This window comes from Myotis myotis, unplaced genomic scaffold, assembly GCF_014108235.1.
Source record: "Myotis myotis isolate mMyoMyo1 unplaced genomic scaffold, mMyoMyo1.p scaffold_m19_p_1, whole genome shotgun sequence".
In the NCBI taxonomy this organism is placed as follows: domain Eukaryota; kingdom Metazoa; phylum Chordata; class Mammalia; order Chiroptera; family Vespertilionidae; genus Myotis; species Myotis myotis.
This window is the reverse complement of record NW_023416313.1, coordinates 171,916,530-171,941,808: the sequence shown is the minus strand read 5'-3', so window position 1 is coordinate 171,941,808 and position 25,279 is coordinate 171,916,530. Positions and strand designations below refer to the sequence as shown.

The following is a 25,279-nucleotide window of genomic DNA, read 5'->3' as shown; positions in this document are numbered from 1 at the left end:
AACAGTTCCTCATTATCACTTGACCCAGCATCTCACTTCTAGGTATATCCAAGAGAAATGAAAACACAGACATATCCATAGCAGCATACAATAGCATCTAAAATAAAATATCTAAGCATAAATTTAACCAAAGAGGTGAAAGACATATACTGAAGACTACAAAACATTGCTAAAAGAAATTGTACATCTAAATAAATGGAAACATATCCCATGTTAAAGATGTCAATATTATCCAAAGTGATCTTCAAATTCAAGGCAATCCTTATCAAAATTCCAACAGCCTTTCTTAACAGAAATGGGAAAGGCAATCCTCAAATTCATGTGGAATTGCAGGGGCCCCAAGTGGCCAAAATAATCTTGAAAGTCATAGGACTTACATGTCCCAATGTCAAAACTTACTACAAAGCTATAGTAATCAAAAGAGTGTGGTGCCCGGCTGGTGTTGCTCAGTGGTTTAAGGTCAACCCATAAATCAGGAGGTCACAGTTCTATCCCCAGTCAAGGTACATGCCTGGGATGTGCAGGAAGCAGCCAATCAATAATTTTCATTCATCATTGATGTTTCTATCTCCCCTTCTCTGTTCCTCTCTCTAAAATCAATAAAAACATTTTTAAAAACAAACAAAAAACAGTGTGGCAATAGCCTAACAACCAATGACATATAGACCAATGAAAGAGAATTGAGAGCCCAGGAATAAATTCATATATCCATGGAAAATTGATTTTTTTTTTAAATATATTTTATTGATTTTTTACAGAGAGGAAGGGAGAGAAATAGAGAGTTAGAAACATCAATGAGAGAGAAATATCGATCAGCTGCCTCCTGCACATCTCCTACTGGGGATATGCCCGCAACCCAGGCACATGCCCTTGACCGGAATCGAACCCGGGACCCTTCAGTCCGCAGGCTGACGCTCTATCCACTGAGCCAAACTGGTTTCGGCGGAAAATTGATTTTTGATGGGGGTGTAAAGTCCATTCAATAGGGGAAAGAACAATCTCTTCAATAAATATTGCTGAGGCAACTGGGTTTCCACATGCAAAAGAATAGAGTTAGGATCCTACCTCACTACATATACAAAAATTAACTCAAAATGGATCAATAATCTATACTAATAATAGAGGAATATGCAAAATGTCCAGGACTCTGTCACAGTAACAGTAACAACTGAACAGCAGGCTGGCAGGTTGTGTGGGGCGACAAGGCTGGCAGGGGGCTTAGTGAGGGATGATTGAACGACTAAACAACAGGCTGCATGGGTGACCAGGCCGGCAGTGGGGTTAGTGAGGGACGACCAAATGACTGAACAGGCTGCATGGAGCAACCAGGCTGGCAGAGGGGGCAGTTGGGGGCGACCAAGCCGGCGGGGGGGGGGGGGGGGCAGTTGGGGACAACCAGGCCAGCAGGGGGAATAGTTGGGGGCAACCAGGCCAGCAAGGGGGGTGGGCAGTTAGGGGCAATCAGGCCGGCAGGCAGAGGCGGTTAGGGGTGATCAGGCTGGCAGGAGAAGCAGGTAGGAGCCAGCAGTCCCAGATTGTGAGAGGGATGTCCGACTGCCAGTTTAGGCCTGATCTCCGGGATAGGGCCTAAACCCGCAGTTGGACATCCCCCGAGGGGTCCCGGATTGGAGAGGGTGTAAGGCTGGGCAGAGGGGACCCTCCCGTGCATGAATTTCATGCACCAGACCTCTAGTCTAAATTTAAAAGCTAAAACCATAACTCTTAGAAGAAAACATGGGTGTAAATCTTCATGACCTTAAATCAGGGGTGGGCAAACTTTTTGACTCGAGGGTCACAATGGGTTCTTAAACTGGACCGGAGGGCCGGAACAAAAGCATGGATGGAGTGTTTGTGTGAACTAATATAAATTCAAAGTAAATATCATTACATAAAAGGGTACGGTCTTTTTTTTTTTTTTTTAGTTTTATTCATTTCAAACGGGCCGGATCCAGCCCGCGGGCCGTAGTTTGCCCACGGCTGCCTTAAATGCAGCAATGAATTCTTAGATATGTCCAAAAGCACAAACAACAACAACAAAAAGGGACTTCAACAAAATTAAAAACTCATGTTTGTCAAAGGACATTATTAAGAAATTGAAAAGAACTTACAGAATGGGGAAGATATTTGCAAGTCATATATCTGATGGTTTAATATCCAGAACATATCTTAAAAATCACATATCTGATAATAGCTTAATACCCAGGATATATAAAGAACTTCTAAACTCAAGACAAAGACCAACAACCCAATTTAAAGATGGGCAAAGGAGTTGAACTGACATTTCTCCAATGAAGTATACAAATGGCCAACAAGCACATGAAAAAATGTTCAATATCTTTAGTCATTGAGAAAATGCAAATCAAAACCACAATGAGATACTACTTCACACCTGCTAGGATGGCTATTATAAAAATAAACAATGTTTAAGGAAAATAAATATTGTTAAGGATCTGGAGAAATTGGAGTCTTCATACATTTGATAGTGGGAACATAAAATGGTCCGGCCACTGTGGAAAACAGTTTGGGTTCCTCAAAAAGCTAAACATAATTACTATATGGGCCAGCCATTCCACTGCTAGGTATATGCCCAAAAGAACGAAAACAAGAACTGAAACAGATGCTTGTACAGTAGTGTTCATTTGCAGCATTATTCACAGTAACCAAAAGTTGGAAACAATCCAAGTGCCCATCAACAGATGACTGGAGAAACAAAATGTGGTATATACCCCTACAATGGAATATTATTCAGTCATAAAAAGGAATTAAATTCTGACACATATTCAACATGGATGAACCTTGAAAACATTATGGGAAGTGAAAAGAGCCAGTCACAAATGACCATATTTATGTGAAATGAAATGCCCAGAGTAGATGATCTATAGAGACAAAAAGTAGATTAGTAGTGGCCAGGGGCTGGGGAGTTTGGGGGGTAGAGGAGGCAATTGGAAGTGACTATTAACCAGTACAGGATTTCCTTTTGGGGAGATAAAAAATGTTCTGAAATTAGATAATGGTGATCATTGCACAGCTCAGTGAATATACTAAAGTATAATAAAAAAAAAAAAAAAAATGAATAGACTACACACTTAATTTTACACATTAAAATAGTGAATTTTGCCCAGGCCAGGTGGCTCAGTTGGTTAGAGTATTGTCCCGTACACCAAACGGTTTCGGGTTCAATTCTGGTCAGGGCACATACCTAGGTTTTGGATTGGATCCCGGGTCAGGGCACTTACAGGAGGCTACAGATGATGTTTCTCTCTCACATCAATGTTTCTCTTTCTCTCCCTCTCGCTCTAAAATCAATAAAAACATATCCTCAGGTGAGGATTAAAAAAAAAAAGAAAAGAAAAAAAGAAGCTGATGAAATCTATTCTTCAGTGGTCTTTGTTTTCAAAAAATTATGAATTTTATGATAAGTAAATTATATCTCCATAAAAATATGAATGTACAAAAAATGGGGGGACTCAAAGAAAAATTACTGCACAAAGTTGTCATTATCTTGCCTCCCCTTTCCTTCTCTAGCCCTCCAAACACACATACAAACCAAAAAGCTTCAAAATTGGCACCTATTCTTCTAAAATAGATTTCATAAAATGCCAACTGTTTAATATTTACATTTTGTTGTTTTAACACCAAGATTTGTCAGATTTCTTAGGTAGTCCCGCCTTGCTGTGTTTCATTCACAAATACACACATATCTTGCTCATTCCCACATGCTCCCAAAAAGTTCTCAAACACCCACAGTGTTGCAGTCTGCCTATGTTGGCAGTATTTATGCTGGAAAAAAAAAAAAAATCTGCCTTTGCTATAAGAAACAGAAGAAAACAAGGCAAAAATCCCACTTTACTTTGCCGTATTGATTTTATCATCTGTCATATAAGAAGTATGTGACTCAAGATATCTATAGAATCAAAGATCAAAGAGGTACTGGAGGCACCTCACTTAACCATGAATATTTTTTAAGCAAGCTGCCCCAGGAGAGAGATACCAGGGACCTTTATAGTTTTACACACACACACACACACACACACACACACACACACACACTAGTGGCCCGGTGCACAAAATTCACACAAGGGGTGGGGGGGCGGATGTCCCTCAGCCTGGCCTGCACCCTCTCCAATCTGGGACTCCTAAACTGCCAGTTTAGGCCTGATCCCTCTCACAATCCGGGACCGCTGGCTCCTAACCACTCACCTGCCTGCCTACCTGATCACCCCTAACCACTCTACATGCTGGCCTGCTCGCCCCCAAGTGCCCCCCTGCCAGCCTGATCACCCCCGACTGCCCTCCCCTTCTGGTCTGATCGCCCCTAACTGCCTCTGCTTCGGCTCTGCCACCATGGCTTTGTCTGGATATACTAATATACTAATATATATTAGTATACTAGAGGCCTGGTGCACGAATGTGTGCATGGGTGGGGTCCTGCCAGCCTGCCTCAATTGGGGCTGATCGGGCTGGGCGGGACAGGGGGAGGGGCCGCCAGTGGTTGGCCAGTGGTCCCCGCCCCCTTGTTGAACTCCCGGTAGAAGGGCAATTTGCATATTAGCCTTTTATTATATAGGATATATACTCAAGTCTTTGGCTATTGATTGCAAGGGGTATTCAAGTTCATATGACAAACAGTGACCAAGATGGAGAGAGCTACAGAGACATTTGTTCCTTTTCTTGAGTTGCAAGCCTCCTTGATATATTAAAGAATTACAAATGTTCTATTAATCATTTTCTTTGTTATTTTTCAATAATAGTTATACACTAGAAATATTTATAAAATAAGTCTTAAATGTATTAATGTAAACTTTTTATGAATTCAATTTGGCTATAGGAATCTATTGCTTAGCAGAGTATCTTAAATATGAGTGGTTAACATATCTACACTAATAAAAGAGAAAAATGGTAATTGGCGTACGGCGCTACCGTTTTCATTGGCTAATCAGGGCTATATGCAAATTAACTGCCAACTAAGATTGGCAGTTAACTGCCAACAAGATGGCGGTTAACTGCCAACAAGATGGCGATTAATTTGCATATGTAGGCACAATGCAGGGAGGCAAAAGGGAAAGCAGGAAGAAGCCCCCTGCCACTGACAGTGATCAGAAACCCAGGGGGGAGCTAAGAGCTCCCCAGCCATGATCGGAGAATCAGGCACCTTTGCCGCCCTGGCCAGTGATAGCAGGAAGTAGGGGTGGAGCCAGCGATGGGAGCTGGGCACGGTCGAAGCTGGCAGTCCCAGGAGCTAGGGGTCCCTTGCCTGGGCCTAAAGTGGAGCTCACGATCGCGGGGCCGCTGCAGCTGTGGGTCCCCGCTGCCCTGGCCGAAGGCAGGGCGGAGCCTGCAACCGCGGGGAGCTGGGGGGGCGGAGCCGGGGATTGGGGGGATATGATGGTCCCCTTGCCCACGCCTGAAGCCTGGGTCAGAGGCATCAGGCTTGGGCGGGGGGTGGAGCAAGCGATCAGAGGGAGATGGGGGTCCCCTGCCCAGGCATGATTCCTGGGCCAGAGGCCTCAGGCCTGGGCGGGGGTCAGAGCCAGTGATCGGGGGGAGATGGGGGTCCCCTGTCCAAGCCTGACATCTCTGGCGGAGGCGTCAGGCCTGGGCAAGGGGCTGATCAGGCGATCGGAGGGTGATTGGGGTCTACGCCTTTGGCCGAAGCATCAGGCCTGGGTAAGGGGCAGAGCCAGCAATCGGAGGGGTCTGGGTGTCCCCTGCCCAGGCCTGATGCCTGAGCCAGAGGCATCAGGCCTGGGCTGGGGGCAGAACCAGTGATGGGGGGAAATGAGGGTCCCCTGCCCAGTCCTGACACCTCTGTCAGAGGCGTCAGGCCTGGGCAAGGGGCCAATCCTGCGATTGGAGGGTGATGGGGGTCAACACCTGAGGGCTCCCAGTATGTGAGAGGGGGCAGGCTGGGCTGAGGGACACTCCCCCCCCCACCCACCCAGTGCACGAATTTCGTGCACTGGGCCCCTAGTCTTAAATAATAGATAGACAAAATTAATATCAAGGCTTTTAACTGAATTATTTGCAAGTATATAGTTCATTCACACATTCAAACAATATTTATTGATATGTGCCAGATAGTAATAAGCAAAAGCCAACACAGCCCTTACTTATGAATTTGAGAGTCTGGAGGTGAAGACAAAATTTAATCAGATATTCACAGAAATTAATATGTCATTTCAAACAGAGAAGTGATAAAGGAAAGTAATATTTAAAAAAATAACCAGAATCTGCAGGAGAGGGAGAATGAGGAGATATATACTTGAGTCAAGAATGAAAGGTAAACTTTGAGTTAATTGCACTAGACATAGAAAGAAGAGAATTCCTGGAAGAAGAAATAGCATTTTCAAGCCCTCTGGCAAGAGAATAATTATTAGAGATGAAATTCTTAAAAGGTCACTGAGCATAAAGAGCAAGGGGAGTTGTGCAGGATGAGATTGGAGAAATCAGTGGAAATCATATTGTATCATCTTATAGTCTATGTTTTTAAAATTATAGCACTGGAAAGCCATTGAAGAGTTTTATGTAAAGTGATGACAGGATGAGATTTGTGTTTTAAAAAGAGTACTCTGCACTCTGGAAAAAGTTTGGCAGTTTCTTTCAAACTAAAAATGGATTTACCATATGACCTAGCAATTGCATTCTTGGGCATTTATCCCAGAAAAATGAAGACTTATTTTCACACAGGAACTAGAACATGAATGTTCATAATGGCTTTATTCATAATAGCCCAAAAGTAGAAACTACCCTTATAGTCTTTCAATCAGTGAATATTTTAACAAGCAGTGGTACATTCATACCATGAAATACTACTAAGTAGTAAAAAGGAGCAAAATATTGGCACACACAGTAGCTTAGATAAAATTCAAGGAAATTGTTATGTGATAAAGAATCTCAAAAGAATGCATGCATGATTTCATTTTGTAACCTTCATGAAATCACATAATTATAAAAATGCAAAGTAGATTAGTGGCTGCCACTGATGGAATCAGGAAAGTGGATGGGTACGGCTGTCTACAATAATAAAAGCATAATATGCTAATTAGACTGGAAATCCTTCTGGACAAAGCTGGGCTGTGAGGGAAGCCCAGGTCCCAGGTGCCAGAGTGAAGCCGGTGCCGGCAGCCGAGGGAAGGAAGGCCTACTTTTACACGAATTTCATGCATCAGGCCTCTAGTAAAAAAATAACAGAAGGGAGTCCTGCTATCGGGGAATCTTGTGATTCTTCAGTTGAATATCTTCATATCTTGATTGTCATGGTGGTTATACAAGTTTACATATGGATTACATTGCATAGTATAACAGGTAAATGCTGAATAAACTCTATGATTTGTACCAATGTTGATTGCTTGGTTTTGATATTGTACTATAGTTGTACACCGTGCTCACACTGAGGGAAGCTTGGAGGAAGAATTCACAGAACTTTCCTATACATTTGTTTGCAACCTTTTGTGAATCTATACTTTTTTTTAAGAGCACTGAGGCTACAGAATGGGAAATGGATTGAACAGAGGTTAAAGTGGATGTGGGGAAAACTATTCGGTGATTTTTGTACTACTAGAAGCCTGGTGCACAAAATACATGCACAGGGGGGGTCCATCAGCCTGGCCTGCACTCTCTCTAATCCGGGACCCCTCGGGGGATGTCCGACTGCCTCTCGCAATCCAGGACTGCTGGCTCCTAACCGCTCACCTGCCTGCCTGCCTGATTTCCCCTAACCACCTCTGCCTGCCTTCCTGATCACCTCTAACTGCTCCCCTACTGGCCTGTTCACCCCTAACTGCTCCCCTGCTGACCTGATTGCCCCCAACCACCTCTGCCTCGCCCCACACCTGGGACCCAGGCTTCCCTCACTCTGGCTGGCTGCAGGCACCCAGGACCCTGGCCAGCTTCACCTGGGAAGGCCGCAGCTGCAGGGGACTGTGGGTGGGCGGCTTCATCCGGGCCGCAGCTGCAGGCACCTGGGACCACAGGGTGGGCAGCTTGTCCCTCTCCAGGGCCGCAGCTTGGCTGGTCCCCATTCCTCTCTCACAAGTTCATTTGTGCCTGGCTGGTCCCCATTCCCCTCTCCCCAGTGTTGAGTGTCTGAGCTATTAATGGTGTGAGGGCATGAGGGCGTAAGGGCGTGATGACCATTTGCATATTAGCTCTTTATTATATAGGATTTGAGAAAAGAGATAAATGATCATGGCTAGACTTGGGTGGTGGCTGTGGTGATAGAGAATGAATATATCTGAGAAATATACAGGAGGTAAAATATATAGACTCTGGTGAGTATATTATGTCATGGAATAGAAGAGGTTAAAGAGAATGAGTTCAAAGGGTATTTTTCAGTAAAACCTTGCCCCATATTTCATAACCTAGAAAATAAATACGGGAGAAAAAACCAAGATGGCGGCATAGGTAAACACCGGAGTTAGCTGCCTCGAACAACCACTTCACAAATACAAGTAAAAGACGGAACGGACATCACCCAGAACCACGGGAAAGCTGGCTGAGGGGAAATTCTTCAACTAGAAGGAAAGAGAACAGCATATGAGACTCAGAGGAGGTGCAGTGCGGAAAATACAAAGGTGAGGAGGTATGCGCGGAGCGGGCTGGTAGCTGAGGGTGTGGTTGTCCGTTTTCAATCGGGAGGGAGTCTCAGATTCTGAGCTCCAGTTCTGGGCGAGTCTCTAAGGACCCAGGTTCAAACGGGAGAAGCAGGGCTGTCTAGCATCGGTCGGAACGCGAGGGCAGCTTTCTCTCCGAGGTACTTGCAGCAGTTGCTGGGACTCTGTGAGGCAGAGCCTCTGGGGACGGGACTGAGAGCAGCCATAACTGCTCCCTCCGCCCGCCCTGCTTGATCCCGTGCGACCCACCCCGCCCAAGCCCTGCGCAGAGCCATTTGCCGGATAGCCTCAGGCAAAGGCTAGATTAGCACCTCCCTAGAGGACAGAAGTTTTCCCTCTGCAGACACAGCTGATTCTCACAACCAGTTGGCCTGGAGGTCAAATCCCCCTCGTATTAACTACAACAATCAAGGCTTAACTACAACAAGACTGCGCACAAAGACCACTAGGGGGTGCACCAAGAAAGCATAAAAAATGCGGAGACAAACAGGACAAAACTGTCAATGGAGGATATTGAGTTCAGAACCACACTTTTAAGGTCTCTCAAGAACTGTCTAGAAGCCGCCGATAAAGTTACTGACATCCTCAAGAAATCTAATGAGACCCTCAATGTTATGATAAAGAACCAACTAGAAATTAAGCATGCACGGACTGAAATAACGAATATTATACAGACTCCCAACAGCAGACCAGAGGAGCGCAAGAATCAAGGCAAAGATTTTAAATGCGAAGAAACAAAAAATACCCAACCGAAAAAGAAAAAAGAACAAAGATTCCAAAAATATGAAGATAGTGTAAGGAGCCTCTGGGACAGCTTCAAGCGTACCAACATCAGAATTATACGGGTGCCAGAAGATGAGAGAGACCAAGATATTGAAAACCTATTTGAAGAAATAATGACAGAAAACTTCCCCTAGCTGGTGAAAGAAATAGACTTACAAGTCCAGGAAGCGCAGAGAACCCCAAACAAAAGGAATCCAAAGAGGACCACACCAAGACACATCATAATTAAAATGCCAAGAGCAAAAGACAAAGAGAGAATCTTAAAAGCAGCAAGAGAAAGAAACTCAGTTACCTACAAGGGAATACCCATATGACTGTCAGCTGATTTCTCAACAGAAACTATGCAGGCCAGAAGGGAGTGGCAAGAAATATTCAAAGTGATGAATGCCAAGAACCTACAACCAAGATTACTTTACCCAGCAAAGCTATCATTCAGAATTGAAGGTCAGATAAAGAGCTTCACAGATAAGGAAAAGCTAAAGGAGTTCATCACCACCAAACCAGGATTATATGAAATGCTGAAAGGTATCCTTTAAGAAGAGGAAGAAGAAAAAGGTAAAGATACTAATTATGAACAACAAATATGCGTCTATCAACAAGTGAATCTAAGAATCAAGTGAAGAAATAATCTGATGAACAGAATGAACTGGTGATTATAATAGAATCAGGGACATAGAAAGGGAATGGACTCACTATTCTTGGTGGGGAAAGGGGTGTGGGAGATGCGGGAAGAGACTGGACAAAAATTGTGCACCTAGGGATGAGGACAGTGGGGGGATAAGGGCAGAGGGTGGGGTGGGAACTGGGTGGAGGGGAGCTATTGGGGGGTAAAAAAGAGGAACAAATGTAATAATCTGAACAATAAAGATTTACTAAAATTAAAAAAAAGAAAATAAATACACATTTAGGACAAGACAGAAAAAAAATCAGAAGGTACCATTTTATGACAAAGTTGCTGTTGCTATGAGGTCACTTAAGGGGTTTTGCTAGGCTAAAGTACATACTATCATTGTGTCAATAATCAATTTATTGCCTCTCAACCCCAATTTACCCTTTATTACCTACTCTGCAAAAATGGTGCTGTACCCTTTAAATATTTTTCCTTTGTCAGCCGGCATGATGTTATACTTTGTTAGTAGAGGGTGCTGGAGAGATATTGCAGGAGGAGGGGCTTTCTTCCTGTTCCAGGTGCTCCTATTGGTAGGCTCTTGCAGCATGCCTGGCTTCTTCAGGGTCCAGCTCCTGCAATGCTGGCAACTTATCCAGTGCCAGGACCCTGCAATGAAGCAGCAGGTAGGGACAGCAGCTTCCTCTGGCACTTCCCTCAGAGTGCACAGCTGTGCATACTCCAATCAGGTCTGGATTGCAGCCTGGAGAAGGGCCTATTCTTTGGGTGCTCTTAGTTTTATGGATCCTACTCATACCTGCTTTTCTCATGTTCTTTAGCATTCTCTTTACTCCTTAGTATCCAATCCCTCCATAGTCCAATTTCCTACTGTGGTTAATAATTCTTTGTATTAAATTTACCCTGTTTAGATTATGTGGCTTTTGTGTCTGGATTGAATCCTGACTCATACAAGCATCTCCCAGAGTTTGCTGTTGTGATTCCCTCAGCTTTGAGCTTTTGATCATCCATCTACATTTGTCAACAAGGGGATGCTGGATGTGGCTGACCAACATATAGAGGTTGCTAAGCTGACCACAGTTTCAATTATTATATCATGAAAGTATTCAAACCATGGTTGCAAACTTCCAAACACCTAGAATCTGGTTTCATTTTGATTTCTATTCAATTTAAAACAAATTTATGATTTTTTTCAATGTTTGAAAATATAACTTATTTTAAATATAACTATTAGAGTCTTTATGCTTAAATGCTCCACTATGCTATCTCACAATATAAACAGGTAAAATTTGAGATGTAAAATATTAAAAGCAAAGACTATAAAATGCTTCACAATATAAGAAATCCAGAGGTTAAGTAGATTCCAGGCCAAGGATGTCTAATGTTGATCATTTCTCCCTTTTCTTGATTGTCCTAACACTCCTTTTTTTTTTTTTTTTTTTTCCCCTGCCTTCTCAATTTCCTTTACAGGCTCCTCTATCTCTGTCCACACTTTACAATGTCAATGTTTCCCTGGATTCTGTTCTTGGCTCTCATTTATCATCGATCCTGGGTGAGTTTATACATCCTTAGGTCATGTCTCCTTCATTGGTAGCTGTAGCCTAGTCCTGTTCCCTGAGCTCCAACTTCCTTTATGTGACCCAAGTTCTAGTCTAGGGGTCAGCAGATTACAGCCTGTGGGCCAAATTGAACACACTGCTGCCTTTTATATATAAAGTTTTATTGGAACTCAACCACACCCACTTGTTTACATGTTGTCTATGGTTGCTTTCCTAATACAATGGCAGAGTGAAGTAATTGTGATAGAGAACATATGGCCTGTGAAACCTACGATATTATCTGGCCCTCCACCGAGTAGGTTTACAGAACCAGTTCTTGCCTAAGTTGTGCCTACTATTGAGTTTTAGGTATGACTGAGCTTGTATTTTTAAATAGTGGGGTAGGCCTACCAATAACAGATTTACCTGTGTATGAAAAAAGGAATAAAGATGTAGATTAACTCTGGGATTCACAACCAAGTCCCATAGATAAAGACTACAACAGCAAGGTGAAGAAGTATTTTGTTAGGAATTCTGTCATGCTGGGGACATAAGGAGTCTAGTGCACAATGCTCATTGCTGTAGAATTACCTAGAGAGCATTTAAAGACAGATTTCAGACCTCATTCCCAGAGATTCTGATTCAGTACATCTGGGGAGGGGCTTGGAAATCTGAAACTTTAGAATGCACTCCAGGTAGTTTGGCTGTGTAGCAAGCAAGTTGTCAGGATTTGGAAGTCAAATTGATTGAAAAATCCATTAACCAAGTAAGATAGTCTTTTTATTCTCGATGAATCATTAAAAAGAGGCCAATTCATTTCTCTTGATTTACATAATTCTGAGTTTCTAGCTTTAAGGGAATGACAATAAAGAATTCAAAATCTCTCAGCAATGATTTCTCTCAACCCCTCTCCCTAAGGATTATGTCATAAAAACCTCTGTTTCCACATTGACTGATGTTTTCAAAGTGCTTTCACATCTTCTCTCAACAATCCTGCGAGATAGAGCGTAAGATTCAATGTGCTTGATCAGACTGAGCATTTGCTTGGGCTTTCCCACCCTTCCCAAACCCGGTCCATCAGTCTGCCCAGGGCCACTTCCATCCTGTTTATTCATGCCTCCATTCAACAAGATTCCTTTCAACACTTGCCAGCAATTACTCGTTAGTTACCAGAAGATACGGCAGTGAAATGGACAAAATGCCTGCATGGAGTTTGCATTCTAGTTGTGGGCAGCCTTCTCCTAGGTGTGCCTCCTGTAGGAAAAACGCCCCCAGCCTCGACCTTCTCATGGGGAATTTCCCCCCAAACCTTATCACGGGAAGGGTCACATCTGCACCCTGGCCACGCCGTACCCTGGCCCGCGAAGCCCATTCTGCCGCTGCTTCGCGTTCACCTCTGTTCACATCTGTTCCCTCCGAGGTCGTGGGTGCAGATGACCGAGTGAGTGGTCTTGTCTCCTGAAGGATGCGACGCCTGTTTGGGATTCGTTCTAAGCCCTCATATGGGTCATGAGTGCTTTTCCGTGATTCTAGCGTCAAAACGAACCCAGCGCCTCGCCCGGTGGAAGATTCGAGCCTGCGCTCACAGATTCTCTGTAGTAGGACAGAGAAGAGATACAGTAGGATAGTGAAAAGATAACAAACGGGGGAACCGTTTCGTAAAAGCAAGCCGAAGAATGTCAGAGCTGGAAGAGACCTCAGAGGCGGAACTCCGCCGCCCGTGAGATCGGAAATCCGAGGCCCAGAGAGGTTGTCCGAGCTGCCCGAGGCCACACAGCCCAACGAGCGGGCGGAACCGGGACCAAAGCCCAAACCTGTCCTCGCGTCCCAGTCAGCTCCGCCCGCACACCGCGGCCACCCCGTCTTCCTCTTACTGATCCCGCATCGCTCTTTCTTAGAGAGTCAAGTTGTTAAAACTTAAAGTCGAGGCAATCCCACGAACAGGTGTCCAGGCCACGGACACGGAGTCGGGGGACCTGGGTGTCCCAGGCTCCTACTTGCAAAGTTTGTCCGGACCGTTCGTCCCTTTCAGATCCCCGCTCGCGCGGCCGCGGTGCCGGCGGCGGCCTCCGGCGAACTTGGGAGATGCCCTCGCCTCGCGGGCACCGGGGCCGGGGCCGGGGCCGGGGCGCGCGGGCCGCCGGGCGGGCGTCCTCGGGCCTGGCGGGCGGCGGGCGGCCCCTCGGCGCGCGCGGCTCGCCCCGGCGACCAGGGCCGCGGGCCCGCGAAGCCCGGCGCGGAGCGAGAGGCGCGCGCGGGCCGTGGGGGCTGGGCCGAGGCGGAGCGCGAGGCGGCGGCGGGCGGCGCGGTGGGACCCGGCGGCGGCCCCCGCCCCCCGAGGTCCGTCCCCGCGCGGGGCTGGGAGCGCGGGGCGGGGAAGCCGCGGCCGCGCCACGTCCGTCGCCCGCCCCACAGCGGGTCTGGCAGGCGGCTCGGCGCCGGGGGCTTTTGTGTCTGCGACTCGGGAGCGGCGCGAGCGCGGACCTCCTCCTCAGAGGGCGCTGTGAGTGCCGCCAGGGCCCGGCCGCCCGCCCGCCCGCCTCCCTGTCAGCGGTTCCTCCGGCGGCGGCGGCGGCGCTCTCGCCCGCACGTGCCGGCCCCGGGCGGGGGGCCGCCCCCAGGCCGAGCTCCCCGCAGCCCCCGCGGAGCCCCGCCGGCCCCCGCACGCCGCCCCGCCGCCCCGAGGCCTCGTCCTCCTCCCAAACTTTGCAAAGTCGGCCCGCGTCCCCGCCGCCCTCGGCCGCGCCTGGGCTCGGAGGCTCGCCTCGCCGCCGCCGCAGCGGCCCCGCGAGGAGGAGGAGGGGCCGCCGCCGCCGCATCAAAGAGACCGAATTCCCGCGGCCTGGGGGGGAGTCATGCTTCGCGGTCTGTAATGTCAGCGGAACAGGAGAAGGATCCCATTTCGCTGAAGAGAGTTCGAGGTAAACCGAGACGGGCGCCGGGTGGAGGGGGTCCGGGGAGCGGGGGGCGCGAGGGCCCGCGCGCCCGGCCGCGGGGAGGCCACCCGGCTCGGGCCGGGCCTAACTCCGCGCAGCCCGCGTCCCGCCTGCGCCCGGGGCCGGGGCCGAGGCCGAGCTTGCGGTGGAGGCGCGCGCTGCCCCCGGCGCCCGCTCGCCCCCTCGACACCCGCGCCGAGCCCTCGCCTCCCCGACTTTGTGCCGGGAGGCAGTTGTAGGCGCGCCCGGCATCCCTTCGCCCCCCCCCCCTCCCCGCTCCTCTTCCTCCTCTCATTCGCAAGACGTAGCACAATAGGAACCTCAGAGGGCGAGAAAGAAACACACACTAACCCCCCACCCCCGAACGAGGCCCACCCCCCAAAAAAGTAAGTTGGGCTGCACGCGAGTTGACGTTCTGCCAGAAGGTGCACCGGCCTCCGCGTCTCACCAGCCCCCTCCCCGCCCTCCAGCAGACAACAAACAGCGCATTCCCCCGGGCTTAGGAGGAGAACCTGTCCGTGCAAAGGGCACGTTCTCGGTTGGCTTGCGGATAAGACCCGAATCACCCCAGATCGGTCTCATGCATGATCGGTTTGCTTCTTCCTTGCACACGTTAGTTAGGCATTTTGCTGCTGCCTGACTATCTAAGAAAAAATCAGAGGGAACGATGCACCAGACAAAAGGCGATGCGTGTAAGTTGCCAGACCCCAGGTGCTGTCTGGACGTTTGGAGGATAGCCACCAGCTCTTATTTGCAGCCCTTAATAGGGTGAAGGTTGAAAACCCCCCCAACATGGGTGTCCTACCGTTTGTTCATTGAGCAAATATTTGTTGAACATCTGTGCGCGCGCGCGCGAGGCACGGGTCTTGGCCCTGAGATGGGACAGTGAACAAAGCGAGAGGCAGTCGTCTCCCAGCAGAAGTCCCCACTCTGGTAAACAAACAAGCGGTGCAGAAGGTCAGGGGCAGGTGCTGTGGCGAAAAGCAGAGCAGGGAAGGTGGCGAGGGCATGCTGAGGGGTGCGGGGGTGGCAGTCCCGTGCAGGTGTGAGAGAGCGCTCCGGGAGCTTGCTGTTTGCGCAGAGACCCAGAGGAGGTGATGGAGCAGAGCCAGGTGAGGATGTGCGGGAGGAACTGCATATGTCTGGGCAGAAGGAACGGCGAGTGCAAAGGCCCCCCGGTCTGGAATGTGCCTGGTGAACTCAAGAAACAGCAACGAAGCGATTGAGCTGGCGCTGAGTGAGCAAAGGGAGAGGAGGAGCTGAGCTTGGGGATGAGGTGATTGTGTATTGGGGGGCCTGGGGGCCCTTCAAAAGATTTGGGCTTTTATTCTGGCAGGAACTGGGCGTTTTGAGCAGAAGAGGGACAGATCTGACATATTGACAGGGTTTCCCTGGCTGCCCCTGTGGAGAAGAGACTGCAGAGAACAGGTGGCAGCAGGGAGGCTAGTTAGGAGATGATTGCAATAATCCTTTCATCCAAACACGATCGAGTGCTTTATACATCAGTGAGTAGGCAGGTACATTTCCAATTGACTTAAGTGATGTAGAGATCAAGGACCATGGCCATTCATCTATGTTCTTGTTCCAGGTGACTAGAGATTAAATGCATGGAACTGGCTTTTGACACAGTAACAAGGTGGTATTCAAAAACCATCCACTCAAATATTTAGATAGAGCTTGATTTTCTTAGCCATTTAAGCAAACACACAATTTAGAGCAGAATATTGTGTTTAAAGGCTTATTATCAGCACAGTCTTTCATTTGGTGACCGTTTTTTCTGTTTCAGCTCTCTTTTCTGTTTGTAGTTGCGAGTTGCCAAAGCCTTTAAGGAATAGGCCTTTCTGAGATGCAATGATTCCTCTGATCTTTTTGCCGTATCATTTTTCCTATTATTATAAATTATTTTAGGGTTGAAGGAAAAGGAAGAGAGCTATCAAGTTTATATCTTTGAACTCAATTATCAGTCTTAATCAAATGTAATTTTAAATAAAGTGGATATATATTTTATTGTGGATCAGGAGCACAGACCAATCTTCATTTTGTTCCAGCTGCTTGCTACTTTTAAGTTTGATGCCTTAACTGTTGGGAGTTGGCTCAGGTGTACCAGAATAAAAGGCAAAGTATTCTTTAAAATAAAAAGTCAATGTAAAAGTGGGTTTTTTAAAATAGCAAGTCATTTTGTAATAATTAGAACATTAATTTTTAAAAACATTTTTGGATTATTTTATAGTCCATTAAAGGTACCAGAGTATCTACATGAGCTCTCCTGTAGCACAGTTCTATTGAACTTCACTATCCTGGAATTTTTGGTTATAATTTGTGTCATTAGATTTCATGCAGGATGTGGTGTGTACAGAGCATGAACTCTTGAACAATCCTCCTCAAACTTTCCCATCTACTCCTATATACAGACAGACTTTTTAATAGTTATATATTTACTCCATGTGTATTGTAAAAATAAGTCAACAAATTTCCTGCTTAGGATAAGGCTAAGATATTATAGGTGTAATTCAGATATGGCAAAATTATGATGTGAATGACTAAGGACTTTACAGTAGTATACTCTGCAGACCAAACGCATCATAATCCTATGGGATGCTTATTAAAAATGCACATTCCTGGACCCACAGAATCATGATTCCTGGGGGATTTTTCTCCATCTTTAACAAGATCCCCAGTGTTCCTTATGCATACTAAAGTTTGAGAGCTGCTGCTGGTAGACCTAGATTGCTAAAGTGAGTGGACCAGAGGAAGCTGATTTGTGGTCTTCTAAACTTGTCCCAATATTTTAATATTAGATTCAGAATTGCTCTTAAATGGCAATGTATCTTACTCCTACTGTTTTCAGGTCTTACCACTCCCAGACCCTCAACACTTGATTGTAAAACACATCCATGAGGATGGGTACAATAGCTTGATTGTCTTTCTATTTCTCCCCTAATTGCTTTGTGAATGAATGAGTGAGTACATGAAGTAATTCATTCATATCTTTTTGTTGGGGTCCAACCCCAGCAGGTTCAGGGGTTCCCAAAGGTGTGGACGAAGTCGGTGAAGAAGGAATGACACGGAGACAGCGTTCAGTTGTTCAGCAGCCTAGCCAGGTTCTAGCCAGGATCTCCAGCCAGGTTCTTTGTTTTATTGTCTTGTTACATCTGTATTTATACCAGTTGATTTTAATCCTGTCAATTTCTATTCCAAAGGTTAGGGTGTTTCTTAACTCCATTCCAGGGAGTAAAGATTATTTAGCGTAAGCGTGATTGTTCATAGTTAAAGTGATTAACTACCCGCCTGGCACTTAGTTAAGGGGTTTTATTCCCTCCCTAACTTCAGGGAAAAATCCCTACCTGGGGAAAGGGATTTCTCAGAGAGGTGACCTTGGTTAAAACACATAGCGCCAAGAAGGGGAGCAAACATATTAAGAACAGTATGCCATATACGCCAGGTCCCTTGAAACATATGCTGTGCAGATGTTTCTTCCCTGCAGCGACTGTGTCAAGCAGCAAGGATGGACTGCCTTCCGGCATCTTTTTTTTCATTCATATCTTTATCTTTTTGATTGTCCATAACCCTTTATACTACTTGTTTTTTTTCCTCTTAGAATGTTACCTATCATACTTATTTTAACCAACACTCCCATTCTCCATTGTTTTTAAAACTCTTAGGTGTCAATCTGATGACAGTATTCATTTGATTATTCAACAAATATTTATTGAGTACTCATAGTGCCAGACAGTGGGAATATATTGATTAAGAAGACATAACACTTGTTTTTAAGACATTTTTAATCCAATCCAGGATAATGGCAAATAATCACACATTTATAAACAGCATGCTAAGTACTGTGGCCATCTACAGGAAATAAAAGTACATATAATCTGTCTTTAAAGAAACCATGAAAGACCTCCTGGAAAAGAGTTCTAAGAAGCAGTGGGTAAAACTATATACAAGTGTAAAACTACATGTAAGTGCCCTAGCTGGTGTGGCTCGGTTGGTTGAGTATCGTCCCATGCATGAAAGGTTGCTGACTTGATTCCCCAGTCCAGGCACATGTGGGTTTGATTGATCCCCGGCCAGATCTCTCTCTCTCTCTCTCTCCCTCCTTCCCTCCTTCCCTCTCTCTCCCTCCCTCCTTCCCCTCCTCCCTCCCCCCTCCATCCACTCTCTTAAAAAAAAAGTCAATAAAAACATTTAAAAAACTATATAGGAGCAATAAAAAGAGCATGAGGGATGAGAAAGAGGTATAAGAAATCAGTGATGATTTTGAGGCACTTTGGGGAGAAAAACCACATTTTGAAGTAGTGAAGTTAGTGGTGCAGATGTGACTTTAAAAAGTTTGGTGGTATGCCCGACTGGTGTGGCTCAGTGGTTGTGTGTTGACCTATGAACCAGAAGGTCATGGTTTGATTCCTGTCAGGGCATATGCATGGGTTACGGGTTTGATCCCCAGTGAGGGGCGTGTAGGAGGCAGCCGATCAATCATTTGCTCTCATCTTTGATGTTTCTGTCTCTCTCTCCCTATCCTTCCTCTCTAAAATCAATAAAAATATATCCTATCTAATAATAGACAAAGATTGAAATTGACCGTACCTTCGCTATGCCTCCCATTGGCTAATCAGCGAGATATGCAAATTAACCACCAACAAAGATGGAGGTTAATTTGCATACATAGGCGCGAAGCGATGGAGGGAAGACTGAAGGCGGCTCCAGCCGGAGCAGTGAGGGCTGTGAAGGTGGCTCCGGCCGGAGCGGCACTGGTTTTCCTCCAGCACCCGGGACCCAGGCCTATTGCATGAATCTTTTTGTGCAACAGGCCTCTAGCAAATATATAAAAAAAGAAGCTTGGTGGTAGACAGAAAGACATAGCCAATAGCGTGGAAAGATAGAATCAAGAGAAAGTTTGTATGGGTCTCTTTATTTTTTCTCCCTTGTAAAAAGGTTTAAACGTATTTGTAGACTTAACAGAAGAATTTGATGTAGAGGGAGAGGAGAGAAACTAAAAAAGCAACAGAAAAAGAGAGTAATTTCTTAATAAAGCATTCAATACATGTTTTTTAATATCTACCATGTGCCAGCTAGGCACTCACTGTTCTGGAAACAGATGAAACAGATAAGGCTTCTATTCTCATAAATTAGGTCTCTGCAGATGAGAGAAGGGGAATAGCATCAAGAATGCAAATGAAGAGTTAGTTTTGGATAAAAAAGAGAATGGAGGAAGAAAGACAGAAATTTAAAGATGGAGGAAAAAGACAAATTTAAAGACGAAGAAGGAAGCTGAGACATTCATTTCAGTTGAAATGCTTTTAACCAGAGTTAGAAATTACATTGGAAAGGTAAGGATATATTTTAGAATGGGATAATAAGACGAAAATGTCATAAAAGTGCTAAAAAGTAGACTTTACTAAAAATGTAGACTATATAGGTGTATGGAAGATTTGGATTAAGATTGGAGAAGAAGCATAATTTATGTAGTCACAGAATTAAGGGGTCGAGAAGGTGAGAGAATGTCTAAGGACAGTTTTTTTTTTTGTACTTTTGTTGTTTTGTTTTTTAATTGGTACATGTAAGGGGTAGGCAGATTAGTAGGAAAGTGAGTTTGGTTTTCAACACATTGAGTGAAAATCCCCCTGGGATGTTCCAGGGTACACAACAGATATAATGGTTTGGAACAGAGGCAGGTGATCAGAGTCAGAAATAGGAATCTGGAAGTTATCAGTAAGCAGGTGAATGCTAATTAATGCCTTGGGAGTAGATGAGCTCACTCAAGAGAGTGAAAAGTGAGAAGAGAAAAGACACTTTGGAAACACAAACAGTTAGGAGACGAAAGAGGAAAGAGGACCCTGCGGAGTAGACTGTGACAGAGTGACTAGAGAGTTAGAGGAGAAACACCATAAAGAATGGTCTCACAGATATACATAAGGACGAGTGGATTTATAAGAGGTTAATGAATTTTGTTTCTAAGCTATTGAATGAAAGGTATCTATCTGTGAGATATCTAGTTTGCTTTTTCTCCCATAATCCCTATCATTTATCCAGTGAACCAAACTCATCCCTCACTCCCCTCCCAATAGTGTTCCAAAGTTCTAAAATATATGCCCCTTAATATGTGTGGTTTTTTTAAAAGTATATTTTTATTGATTTCAGAGAGGAAGGGAGAAGGAGAGATAGAAACATGGATCAGCTACCTCCTGCACGCCCCACACTGGGGATTAAGCTCGCAACTCAGGTGTATGCTCTGACCAGGAATCAAACGGTGACCTCCTGGTTCATAGGTCGACGCTCAACCACTGAGCCATGATTGCCAGGCAGCCCCTTAATATGTTTTGAACCCATCATCTCCTGGACCTTTCCATCACCACTTTAATTCAAATTTTATCTCTTTGGTTATTATGGTAATTCTCTCACTGGATTCCTTGCCTCCCATTTTGTCCCTGTTAATCCATTTTCCACATTGCTACTGATGGTGATAAATGACTACCATCTGCTAAGTACTTACCAAACAGTTTGCTAAGTGGTTTAAATAGATCATCTTTTATCCTCTCAATAACGCTGTGAGTTAGATGTTATTATCATTCTAGGTTTACAGTTGAGGCACTAATGCTCAGAGAGATTAAGTAATATATGGTTCAGTAACATATTCAAGCTTACCCAGCTAGTAAGTGGCAAAGCTAGAACTTAAATTCTAAAACCCAAAGTCTTAGTCACTATGTTCCAGTGCCATAGTGCTCCCCAACACAGTTCAGTCATGTTAATCTTTTTGTAAAATTCTTCAGTGGTTCCCATTGCTTTTAGGATAAAAATCCAACCTTCTTATATTGGCCCTTTTTCATTTGGCCCAGGCCTACTGCTTAGTCCACCATCCTTCATGTTCTGTGAAGTGTTCTCCCTTGTCTCATATGCTCCAGGACTGAAATATTCATATTTCTTCTCTAGACATATCAGGGTCTCTCTTGCCTATAAATCTTTCTTGGCACATCCTGTTAAGGCATGCCCTCTTTTTCCCCCACCTTTGGTAAGACACTCATCTTCAAAGCATCAGCTCAGTTGAAACCTGCAAGGGTATCTTCTCCCTCAGTCAGGACTAGTTGGGAGTACCTTATGTTCCTTCAACATCTTGTGCTCATCTTCATCATAGTATTTATCATGTTAAATTTAAGACTTTCAATAAAAAAGAAAAAAAATTTTCCTCTAGATTATGAGATGCTTACAGGATGAATTACTACATTTATTTCTATCCTTACAGAAGCTTAACAAGTGTTTTTGAGATCTAATTTGATGAATGTTAACAAAGAGGTTTTGGTAACCAGGTAATGTGGTCTTCCTTGTTTGCTGTCACCAGAAGTGTGGAAGAGTTACCTCTTGGGAAGATTACACAGTTCTCTCTTCTAGCACTCTTATTCCAGGCAACTCAAGATGTCTAAGTCATCTTTTTGTTTGTTTTTTGTTTGTATGTTTGGTTAATCCTCACCTGAGGATATTTTTCCATTAATCTTTTAGAGAGAGTAGAAGAGAGAGGGAAAGACAGAAACATCGATGTGAGAGAAACACATCGATTGGTTGACTCCTGCACACTTCCTGACCAGGGCCCCAGACAGGCTGGAGAGGAGCCTGCCACCAAGGTACGTGCTCTTGATAGGAATCAAACCTGGGACCCTTTGGTCTGCAGGCCAATGCTCCATCCACTGAGTCAACCAGCTAGGGCTCTAAGTCATCTTTATTATCAAGGTGAGCTGTAAGGTATGGTGAAGAGTGATTTTAGATCTTCTTGTTCCCAGTCTCTATGGACATGCTAATAGTAATATTGAGAAACAGTACAGCATTTTGACTCTGTAGCCTGACTGCCAGGGTTCTTATTCCAGGTCTGCTATATACTAGCTGTGCCGTCCTTGACAAGTGACTTAATCTCTCTGTGCATCAGTTTCCTCAGCTACAAAGTGAGAATAATACTTATTCCATGGAGTTGTTTGAAGGATTAAACAGATGAATATATATATATAAAGCACTACTGACAACAGTGGTACATTATAAGTTATCTGTAAGTGTTTACTTTTTTTTATCCTCACCCAAGGACATGTTTAGAGAGAGGAATGGGGAGATAGAGAAAGAGAATAAGGGTGAGAGGGTGAGAGAGAGAAACATCGATGTAAGAGAAAAACATAGATCAACTGCCTCCTATACACGTGCTGACCGGATATGGAACCCACAACCTAGGCATGTGCACTAATGGGGAATTGAACTGGCAACCTTTTGGTGCATAGGACAGCGCTCAACCAATTGAGCCACAATGACAGGGCCATGTAAGTCTTTACTTTTAAAATCAGGAATAGGAAGTTTAAAATATAGTAAGTAATGTGATCAACATTCACTTTTAAGTATATTGAATCAATTAATGAATAACTAAATGACCTACAGCATATTCTTTCTCATTTTTATTGGGAGTACGTATGGAGTGAAAAGCAATGAAGGTTTTCTTCTCTTAGGGAGTAAGCAGTGAACAAAAATATATTATAAAAACAGAAACTTCTCAGATTTGACAGTTTTGCTGAGAAAACAAATACAAACTGTTTATTACATGATTTTTGTGACTATTTGCAGCTTTGTCCTCCATAATTTCTGAAGTTTATTTTGTTTAAAAATTTAGCTGTCATTGTTAATACAATAAGTTTATTATTAGAGATATTATTGTATAGAGTCAGCTTACAAATAGATACCATCCACTCACTTTTATAAGCTTAAACTTTAAGCCAGTAATACAAAGATCACTAGTTTGAGGAGACAGCTGGCACAGGAATTATGTGTATTTGAAATCCTAAATAGCTGATGTTGAGTGCTTTCTGAATTTAATATTTATTAAGTACACAGATGGACCTAGGTGCTGAGCATCAAAAGAGGACACTTTCTGCCTTGCATTCTAAAAAGGATACAAATTCCGTCAAGCATTTGGCAATGCTTGATGACTGAAACAAAAAGTCATCAAGCATTGCCAAATGGTTGACAGGATTTGTATAATACTATATTCACATATTCATAATATTTTCATTCCATGGTAGAGACAAGCATTACAGAAGTATGTGTTTCGGGTCAAGACAAAGCTATTAGCTAAGATGTTCACATCCATAGTGTAAATGATAGAATGACTTGACATTATATCCCAAATTTCTGTGCCATTATGAAAAACTGATATTTGAATGTCCAGTGAGTGTGTTGACACTGCTGAATAGTAGGTGTTTTAATAGGATGTTAAATACTATAGAAACTGGAGTGAAGTGAGCTTATGGTATAGCTTTGTCTAAAGAAAAGCAACTGAGAATTAGTATTTGACTGCCCACTGTGTGCCAGGCAGTGTGTTAGGCACTTAGTTCATTCAGGCTGTTATACCAGTAACAGAACTAGAGACTCTGTGCACGAAATTCGTGCACAGATAGGATCCCTAGGCCTGGCCAGTGATCAGGGCCAATCAGGGCCTTCCGGCTGCTGGCCAGGGCCTTCCTTCATTCCACACAGCCCCCTGGTGGTCAGCGCATGTCATAGCGAGCAATTGGACTCCCGGTCAAATTCCAGAGGGGACACTTTGTATATTACCCTTTTATATATATAGATATTATAGACTGGGTGGTTTATAAACAACAGACATTGTATTTATCACAATTCTGGAGGCTAGGAAGTCCAAGATCAAGGTGCCAGCAGATTTGGTGTCTGGTGAGGATCCACTTCCTGGTTCATAGATGGCACCTTCTCCCTGTGTCCTAACATGGGCAAGGGGTCATTTAATCAGAATAAGATACATACTTAAACCAATCCATACATGTATTAGAATATGTACTTATTTGGAATGATGATAAAGTAGGTTTGTTTAAAGGAAAATATTAATTATAAAATAACTTTATAATTAATATTTAGGTTGAGTGTAATCCTGTGCACTGAGAAGTCTCGGGTTTGATTCCAGGTCAGGGCACATGCCCAGGTAGTGGGATCCATCCCTAGTAAGGAGCATGTTGATTGCTGTTTTCTTTTTCTGCCTCTCCCATCCTCTCTCTTGGAAAAAAAAATCAATAAAAACATTTTAAAAAATAAAAATAAAACAATACAGTCACGGTACTTATGAGAAGTTAGTATCACAAACCATTATTATAAGTAAAGTTAAAAATGAAAATTTAAAATATATAAAAGACATGCTGCTATCTATAATACAGAGTAATGCTTTCATTCCCTTTGAAGGACTTGGGGGCCAAAATAGATTGAGTCTTCTCCACCTTCCCCACCCTAAATATGTTTTTATTATTATTAATTTTAGAGAGCAAGGAAGAGAGATACAGAGAAAGAAATATCCATTTGAGGGAGAAACATCTATTGCCTTTCATACTCAACGGTCCAAGCAACTGAGCTACCTGGCCAGGGCAGGACTGAGTCTTTAAAAGGAGGAATAAAGCCCTAGTTGTGTTGGTTTAGTTAGCGTGTTGGCCCAGGGACTGACTAAAGGGTTTCAGGTTTGATTCTGGTCAAGGGCATGTACCTCAGTTTCAGGTTCAATCCCTGGCCCTGGTTGGGGCACATGTAGGAGGCAACCAATCAATGTGTCTCTCTTACATTTATGTTTGTCTCTCTCTACTCTCTCTCTCTCTCTAAAAAGTCAATGAAAAAATATCCTTGCATGAGGAATAACAAAAAATAAATAAAAGGAGGAATAAAGATATTATAATTAGACCTAAGAAAATAAAAGGCATAAAGTAAATAATCCACAGTTTATAAAAAAAAACACAAAAATAAAAATTTATTTTATACCTAGAA

General features: G+C 44.3%; 2 protein-coding genes across 2 annotated transcripts in view; both read left to right on the top strand.

The window, feature by feature from the left end:
- The first annotated feature begins 14,272 nt into the window (after window positions 1-14,272).
- PYGO1 (pygopus family PHD finger 1) overlaps window positions 14,273-25,279 on the top strand; it is a 35,328-nt gene continuing 24,321 nt past the window's right edge. The window contains exon 1 of the mRNA XM_036302220.1: window positions 14,273-14,479. Within this exon, the coding sequence (XP_036158113.1) occupies window positions 14,431-14,479 (49 nt within the window). The 5' untranslated portion in view covers window positions 14,273-14,430. The remainder of the gene's footprint in view (window positions 14,480-25,279) is intronic.
- Window positions 14,433-25,279, top strand: part of DNAAF4 (dynein axonemal assembly factor 4) — a 79,734-nt gene continuing 68,887 nt past the window's right edge. Inside the window, exon 1 of the mRNA XM_036302205.1 lies at window positions 14,433-14,479. The gene's annotated coding sequence lies outside the window, so the exon portion shown is untranslated. The remainder of the gene's footprint in view (window positions 14,480-25,279) is intronic.